Source organism: Lygodium microphyllum, chromosome 24 (genome assembly GCF_053477565.2).
Source record: "Lygodium microphyllum isolate KBCC chromosome 24, Lygodium_microphyllum_v1.1.10, whole genome shotgun sequence".
In the NCBI taxonomy this organism is placed as follows: domain Eukaryota; kingdom Viridiplantae; phylum Streptophyta; class Polypodiopsida; order Schizaeales; family Lygodiaceae; genus Lygodium; species Lygodium microphyllum.
The window spans coordinates 55,944,403-55,953,390 of record NC_141158.1 but is presented as its reverse complement, the minus strand read 5'-3'; the positions used below and the strand labels follow the sequence as shown (position 1 = coordinate 55,953,390).

The following is an 8,988-nucleotide window of genomic DNA, read 5'->3' as shown; positions in this document are numbered from 1 at the left end:
ACATACTAGACATGCATAAAATTTTACAAAAGTGATATAAGAATTCTTGTTCTTTTTTGTTTGTAATGATGCCATTTGCACAACATCAGACAAGAAAAGTGGAATGACAAGTACTGGTAAATTCAAGCGAGATCGAGTATTCAAGGAGAGCTATCATTCGTTGAGGATCTATCTTGGTGTCATTTGAGAACCTACCAAAGGCTAACAAAGCAAGTCTAAGTTTCCTAAAGCCTTTGATCCAGCTTTACGAAGTTTTATGCTTAATAGCCTTGTTGATGGCTCCGTTACTGTATTTATGCACGAATAGAAAAATGGCACGTCGTGTGCATCGGGCAGCTGCAAACCCCTCGATTCCCCGCTCGAGTCGTCTCTTAAAGGGCTAGCTAATTCGAACGGACACACTGCGATGCCATAGCTCTCTCTCTCTCTCTCTCTCTCTCTCTCTCCCTCTCTTTCTCTCTCTCTGTGTACCCGTCTGTCTGTCTGTCTGTGTGTGTCTCACATATACACACATGGAGCGGCCAGTGCACTTGTTTGGCGACGACTATGAACGGCGCGCAGCCGCACAAACACACTTGGAGCCTCCTGAAAATAAAGAAGAAGCAGAAGACGACTCCATCGATGAAGAGGCATGCGGCTGCCCACCCTCACACCCGGAGCCTGATGACCTGGAATTCTTCGGCGGGGAGGATGAGGCGCCTGTCGACATGGCCCTGGTGCTGGATCGCATGAAGCTCGTGCCCTTGTCTCACATGGGCTTTTGGGACGGGCAGGCGGAAGAGGATATCGACCCAGATCATCAGCTAATACATGGCGGCCCCGTGACGACTGGAAGGGTACTGATTTTTATAATCTCCCTTTTCTCATTTCTCGCCTGCTTATTCTGATGATGGAATGCCTTGCTGCCATGCTTGGAAAGAGATCAATTTGCTTCATTCCAATTGTACCAGCAGCACTCACCCCTTTGTCACTTGGCTTCTCTCTCTCTTTGTATCAGGATTCCTCAGAAGGAGCTGTGGGACATTTTCTTCAAAAACCACTTCAAGGTACTGGTTTTTGAGGATTCAAAACTAGGATGTAGCCATTCACCCCTCTTTATCAAAACCCTAGACACCATTAGTGGTTTTTGGCTCCTCGCAAGGTCTTTTGGCTCTTTGCAATTCAATAAGTTTAAACTCCCTTTATTGCCATGCCACATTAGAAGTGTTGGGTACACCAATGGTACATCTTGAGCCTTTGGGGGTACCATTCTACTTTGAGCCTTTGGTGATAGTGTCTCTATGAATATCATATCTTGAGCCTTTGGGGGTACCATTCTACTTTGAGCCTTTGGTTATAGTGTCTCTATGAATATCATAGCGCTTCCACCCATGGGCTTGAGATGAGATTATTCAGCCATCGCTTGTGTTGTTATTCCATGCGCATCGCATGTGGACAATGTGTTAATGTGGGTATCCAACTATTTGCAGTAAAAACACTTAAAAGATGATAACTTTTATTGTTGACCTCACAGATGATGTAGGTTGTTCCTCCTTTCGATGATGTAGGTTGTTCCTCCTTTCGATACCTAAACTTGAAAGTGAGACCAAAATAATTGGCCAACAATTGAAACCCTAAAAGTGGATCCCAAATGTCCACCAAGCCAATTTACACTCTAAAGTTGACTTCGAGTGTTCACCATAAATTAGGGATTGATAGTAATTATCTCTTCAAGATTACGATAGTCATATTATATGTGTACACTATGTTTTGAGCAATATTCATATATCGTGATATGTATACGTACATTGGAAGGTTGGGTCACATAAGTTTGAAAGATGGAAAAAAATTGAAGTTTAGGTCTTCTTACTATGGAATGAAGGCAACAATAAATTTGCTGAAACTTGAAACCCTAGACCGAGCATTGAAGCACATGTCATCAAAGTTAGATGATAATAAATTGGTTCACACCTAAAACCCTAAAACAATCTCCTTATTCCCACCCAAATCTATATGATGTACAAATATGCCCTATAATATTTAGGATGATTGCCCTTTTTAAATAGATACTATTGCAAGTTTGTAACCTCTACATACAATGAGGACACATATAAGTACATATTTTGTAGAAGGTTGCTTAAAGTCAAAGGGAAGCAACTAAAACAAAGATCCTGCAATAAAATGGATATGCCTTTTAAATTTATATCAATGAAGTGTACACTTTTATGCTTATGGCTCTTATTTATATCATATGTGAGGGTTCTACATGGAGCTTTGTGAGATAAAGTAGTCTATCATTACAAAGGTTCTTTAGGATTCATCAAGTTCAAATAGGACGATGTCCTTTCTTAATGGTGGTCTAAGGCTTAACCTAAATAGTATAACGTATGTAGATTATGATTACTTAGATTGTAGCATGAATAGACCAACAAACAAGACAACTACATACTACAATAAAGGAACTAGATTTTTTTGCAAGGATCTCAAAGAGTATTATGGATGAAAGTAGTAAGCAATCCAAACCTAATCCCTCCTTATGATAACATACATCAAGGATCCCCTTTGTACATAAAAAGCATGTAACTACTCAATGTTAAGGATAGTATGACATATAACTTTTCAGTTTATTAAGACAATTGGAGTGACACTTCGAGTGAGTGCTCTTAACCATTATTTCTCTACCATGTCCCTCTCTTCACCCTCTTTAACCTTAAGAACCATGTATTACAAAGTAGTTTGACAGTGTCTAGAATGTTGATCATCCTTATATCTTGAGCATTAGCAAACCTCAATCCTATGTTATTGACTAGTCTTAATTCTTTTCAAGATTATATAGAACACAAGACTCTTATAGCTCTAGTTGTTTATATGTAGGAGGTGGAAGTTAGAGTTATATGGCCAAGATGTTAAAGAAATATACTTGGTCAAAAGTAGAACATGTGGTATACATTATGCAAGGGGTGTAGAAAGTCACATTGATTAATACTAAGATTGAAGGACAAGGTTTGTATACAAGAATCATATACAAGAACTACATATAAGATAGAAAAAGAGTGCAATGCAAGAACTGGAAGAAGACTTAAGAATGATATACATCACAAAATTAGAGCAAACAACAAGACTAGAGCATGAGAGTGGAATTAGAAAAGGACATCTGTCATAGGAGCCTTACAACACATATTAGTAAGAATAAGGGGCTTGTTGCTCAAAAGCCATGCCTATGCTAGTTCGTGTAGATTGCTAGATAGATACTAATGTAAGTGCACATACAATTAATGGCACAAGTGCCAAGATATCTAATGTCATGGGAACTTCCAATGGGTCTTCTAGAGGTTTTTATAGAAGGTTGAAATATTTCTCTTGCATAGTTGTGAGACTTAGGATTTGGAGACATAAACAAATACATATATCATTATATATCACTACAAATGCATAGTTATGAGAGAGAGAGAGAGAGAGAGAGAGAGAGAGAGAGAGAGAGAGAGAGAGAGAGAGAGAGAGAGAGAGAGAGAGAGAGAGAGAGAGAGAGAGAGAGAGAGAGAGAGAGAGAGAGAGAGAGAGAGAGAGAGAGAGGAACACACACACACACACACACACACACACCCCTCTTCCTCTCTCTATTAATCTCTCCCTTTCTCTTTCTCTCTCCCTCTTTCTCTCTTAATCTCTCTCTTTCTCTTTCTTTTTCTTCTCTATTTCTCTCATCCTCTCTTAAATTCTCTTTCTCTTTGTAGCTCCTTTCTCTTTTTAATTTCTTTCTCCTTATTGTCAAATAGTTCTTCTCTTTCTCTCCCTTCTTTCTTCATTTCTATTTCTTTCCTTTTCTCCCTCTTTCTCTCTAGCACCCTCTTTCTCTCACCCTCTCTCTTCCTTTTTCATTTTGTCTCTCCCTCTTAATACACACATATACATCCCTTTCCCTTGCCCTCTCCCTCTCTCTCCCCCTCTCCCTCTCTCTTACTAGATCTCTCTCCCATCTCCTATCTTCCTTTTCTTCTCTCTAGTAAACACTTAAAATTATTGAAATTAGGAAAAAGAAAAGCATAACATACTCTCTCATTGTTTAAAAAAATCACAAAGAAATTAAACTACTGTAGTGAAGAACAAGGAGAAATAGAGAACATGGTTTTGAATATTACCTCTTTTTTTAAAAAAATCGTAAAGAAATTAAACTACTATAGTGAAGAACAAGGAGAAATAGAGAACATTGTTTTGAATATTACCTCTTGGCTTGGAGATAACGTGTCTCAAAGAGGTATACATGGACCAAACACCATAACACATAAGAAGAAGAAGAACAAAGAAAAGGTAAGAAGCAAAGGAGCTATGGAGCTTATCTTTATCTAAACAAACATTTTGCAAAATCAGTAGAGCATAGGTAAGTTTTACTTTAGTTGATTTTACCAGCGTAAGAATACACATTTATAATTTTTTTAAAATTGTGTCAATATAGTCATGCTCTATACATGTCGTGTGTTAATGAACACTTATCAATGCATGTATCAACTCACATATCAATGGTTATTCCAACATGTATTCTTGCAACAAAATTTTAATTCTTGCACGATAGAACTTTTGGTTTTTATTCCCCTTAGTCATTGTATTCTAAATTTTATACCTTAATATCTTCACCTTAAGAGAGTCAAATTTTAGTTCTTGAAAACTCAGTTTTTAAGTCTAAGATGTACCTCAAATTTTTGTAGTTTAGACTCTTACATAAAGGAGGAGTGTACTATTTATAGCTCATTTTGGGGCTATTATCTAGGAAAGATAGTGTGATTGTTGTCGCTTTAATGATATTATGGTGAATTGGTTTGCTTGGTTTCATTGCATGGGAGTTTTTAAACATTGTTCTTATAATTATACATGGCTTTAACAACAATTGGTACTTTAGTTATTTTTTAAGGAAAATAATTTAGTATTGTTAGAAGATATTTATTATCATTATATAAGACATTCTTTCTAAGCATAATGATTGCTTATGAAGAGGTGTACTCACTAGGTGACGTGAAGATTAATGATTTGAACTTCTTATATGGGGAGGATGAAGAACTTGTTGACACAGACATGGTGTTGGAGCACATGAGACTTGTGCCCTTTTGTGACATGAGACAAGGTGATGATTCACTGAAGCAAGCTATCAAGCATCCATTACAAGAAGTTCTTCAAGGTACTCATTTTTTAGCATTCAAAATTAGAAAATAGAAGTATATCCTTCTTTCTTAAAACCCTAGATACCCTTTGTGATCTTTATTCATTAAAACTCCTTTTATTATTATGGAAAAGAGATAGGAATTTATTACTATTTTATATAAGTAAGAAATCATGTATATATGATTGACCCTTGTGTGTTGTTAATGCACACCTTTGTTTTGGGCCTTTGGTTCATGCTTTCATGAAAATGATATGTTTTTTGAGTGTGGAACCTAAGACATAGTTAGAGAAGGGGAACCTAAGACACAATCACGATTAGCTCAATTGATAGTTAGAGAAGGGGAACCTAAGACATAGATAGAGGAGAGTGAGAGAAAGATAGAGAGATAAGTGAGTTAGAGTGGGATAGTGAGAGATTGAAGAAGAAGAGGGTCGTGGTCGAGTTTCATATCAAGCCAGTATCCAAAAACTCAACTTCTTATACCAATCCTTCTCTATCTTCTATTATTGCTACTTTTAGCCTTATTATGTCTCTTATAGTTTATTCAAAGATTAAATTAAACTCCCCTAAAATCCTCCATATTTCCTATCATCTTGCTACCAATGCTTACTCCTCATAAGCTGAAACTTCTTCCAACTAAACCAAACCCTTAGAACTTATTCTTCGCTGAAACTTCTTCCAACTAAACCAAACCCTTAGAACTTATCCTTCTACCCTTCTTGATTTGAGGGTTTGCAAGTTTAAAAAGGAACAAAAGAGAAATAATACAAAGGAAGATACTAGTAAGATTGCCCCAAATAGAAGGAATGTTAGAGTTGGATGAGAGGTAGCACATACAAGCTATGTTCCTATCGTATCAACTCAAGTGCAAGTGTTGTTTTTATGTTTTGAAAAGTAATATTGATAAAATAGTAATAGAGAAATTAGATGAATAATGTTATAAATCCTAACTACTTGATATCCTAGGATCCTTGTCGATAGTTGATAGTCAAGTAGATGGATGAGAAATATAGGTGCTCAGGAGGAAATTCATTAGGAATGCCCCTCCCATGATGGTAACTAGTTTGTATTTTAACTTTTCAACTATGGGATTTTTATTAATTTTGATGATAGAATGATTAATTTCTCAAATATTATAATTAATTTTCATATTTAAGAAGAAATGAATGTCGATTAGAAACTACTAGTTATCCTATACAAAATCAATTAGTAGAGAGAGATTAATCTCTCAAACTAGTACAGGTTAGCAAAACATCAACCCCCTTTGCTAGAGAATTGTCTAGTAAGGTATCTCCATGGAATTGAAATACAATGATAATTTAGCTATATTCAAACATTTGACCCTTTTAAAATATAATATCTTTGATGTTCATAATAGAGGCATTCTCTTGTTACTTGGATTGGGAATGAGATAGCTCAACGAAAGGCACATCATCAGTGAAACCCAAGACCTGAGAAAAAGGACCATGACTTAAATTAATTAGAATCTATGTTTGTAAGCTTAGGGCTTAGATGAGCACTTATGGGCAATTACATTTTATCATATTTCTTATCTCATTGAAAGAAATGTTTGTATTGTTTGTGGATCCTAATAAGTAATTTATCCAAAAAATGATAACTCATGGATGTGTGCACTAGACCTCTCCAAAGGTTAGTCGCACTAGCTCTTCACCAAGGGAGCTAGATTACCACTCAAGATTGCTAGGACTCCACTAGACATACAAGAGATCTCTTCATAGGGACTTATTGTATGTTAGAAGGTGAAAAGTAGCTAGAGGGGCAATGGCCATAATTCCTTGGGCATTCTAGGACTAACTTGTCCTCTATGAGTCTAGATAGATCTCTTAGAAAGCCTGATGCTAGCTCAGGGTGGATTTGTGGATTTATTTTAGCCTTCAAGAAAAGTTCTAATATGCGTTGGAATAGATATTGGAATAAAAATAATTTTGAATAAATATTTTACTTTTGGAAAGGATCACTTTTTCTTGTATTCATGTTTATGCTTAACTATGTGAAGGGGTAGTGTTTAAGGGATAAAGTAATGAATATGTCTTTATGTGTCAAGCTAGAAATATGTTAGGATAATTAGAAAACTAAAAATACTCCTAAAGGGAAGCACGTGGTTAGATCCTTGACATATCTTTCCTATCGCAAGGTAGTCTTAGTCAGCCAAGAGACTCCAAAAAAACTCAAATGCTAGATTAGGAGGATAAGCTAGAAAAGGCAGGACATTGACTGTCCTAGTATATTGTCCTAAACCCCAACGAATACCATTTTAGGGGGTTGAAGTTGAGACTATACCTTATGGGTAAAGGGTCTCCCCTTATGGTAGAGATTCTCCCCCTCATTTCTCACTCTCTTTGAAACAAGTGCAGTAATGGTTTACTTCAATTTGAGGGATGATAGCAAAGCACTCACCTCAAACTTGAGGCTAAATAATTATGGTAGGAGACCATAGTACTAATTTAGGCCCCATTTCAAGTCAATCCTTGTGGGCTTGAGGTGGAGCTTCCCCTATGAGGTAGACTTAAGCAGTTCAAAGGTTATAGCTATTTGGTTATTTCAAGGGAGTTCTAAATGGCAATTATGTTGATTACCTCTTGATGGACTACTAAAGATACATGCCATCAGGATCCATTACATAGACACAATACACCTAGTATTAGAGCAAAAGTGAAATTGAGGTATAAACCTAGATATTATTTGCAAATATTAAAATGAGATAAAATATGGTTCAGAAGAAATTCCCTTTGATCCATTTTGCAAGTAATGCCTAATGAATTTGTACGAGAATGATGAAACTTGAAAGCATTTTCTTATATTCCAAGTTATATTTACATTGGCCATGCATTCCCTAGACTTTATATGGAGGAAACAATCTATGAATACCTGAAATGGACTTTATGACCCTTCTTCGTTGTACCGTGAAAGGTGATGGATGCAAAACACTATGTATTACTTCATTATTGTCGATTGTCTTCCCTAAATTCTAATTAAACCTTGAATGGATATAGTGGATGGAAAATCTAAAAGGTTGTCAAGATATTTAAATAAAATATTTTTCTTTCTCTTGTACTTGTGCAAGGCCATTAAGTCTTTAAAATTCTACATTGAAATGTGAGAATATGTATATGGAATGGCAACAACATATGCCAACCTAGTTCTTTGCACTATTAAGGGGGATCTGTGTCAATCCACAAACCATTGGGTTTTAAGGAAAGAAAAAAGGTAGGAGATAGAATCGAGTACCAGAAGAAACCTATAAATTACTTAGTAAATCATTCTCTATTAGTAGCCAACTACAAGCCTTAAGGAAGAAACCCTATATCAAAATCTAGAGGACACCAATCTTGTGGGAAGCTTCCCTACAACTTGATTCTAGTCTAACTTTTCCATATGAACCCATAATATGGTCGTCAGGATACTCAAATCAACCCGAACCAACTTGATCTACAAGATAGCATAGGCAGAATTTTGAAAATCATCCTAGAATAGTTAAAAAAACCACTTTTTGCAAAACACATTGTTTTTTGTATTTTTAGGCCTAAACACTTTGTAGCACTCAAGATAATTCCTTCCCTATTTTTATCTCCCCAAAACTATCATTAAATTAATAAAGCTCAATATTGGATATTCAAACTATTTTGGAGACCACTTTTGAACCTATAAAATCTGTTAAGGATTGTGAGTAAGTATCCCATAGGCATATATCTAGAAGATGTATATGGATGTCTTTTTCTCATTTTTCCTTCACTGAATATGTAACCACATGCCATCCACCCCCTCCAAACCTATACATCCTTCGGATGGGCCATAGAGTGTAGTCCACTGGGATCAAAAGGCCACATATGAAT

At 36.1% G+C, this 8,988-nt stretch overlaps 1 protein-coding gene across 2 annotated transcripts in view; it reads left to right on the top strand.

Annotated features, from left to right (window-relative positions):
- The first annotated feature begins 313 nt into the window (after positions 1 to 313).
- Positions 314 to 8,988, top strand: part of LOC148015115 (uncharacterized) — a 29,567-nt gene continuing 20,892 nt past the window's right edge. For both annotated transcript variants that reach the window (XM_087665525.1, XM_087665524.1), the window contains exons 1-3: positions 314 to 836; positions 998 to 1,046; positions 4,982 to 5,149. In XM_087665525.1, coding sequence (XP_087521651.1) covers positions 513 to 836; positions 998 to 1,046; positions 4,982 to 5,149 — 541 coding nt within the window. In that variant the 5' untranslated portion in view covers positions 314 to 512. The remainder of the gene's footprint in view (positions 837 to 997; positions 1,047 to 4,981; positions 5,150 to 8,988) is intronic.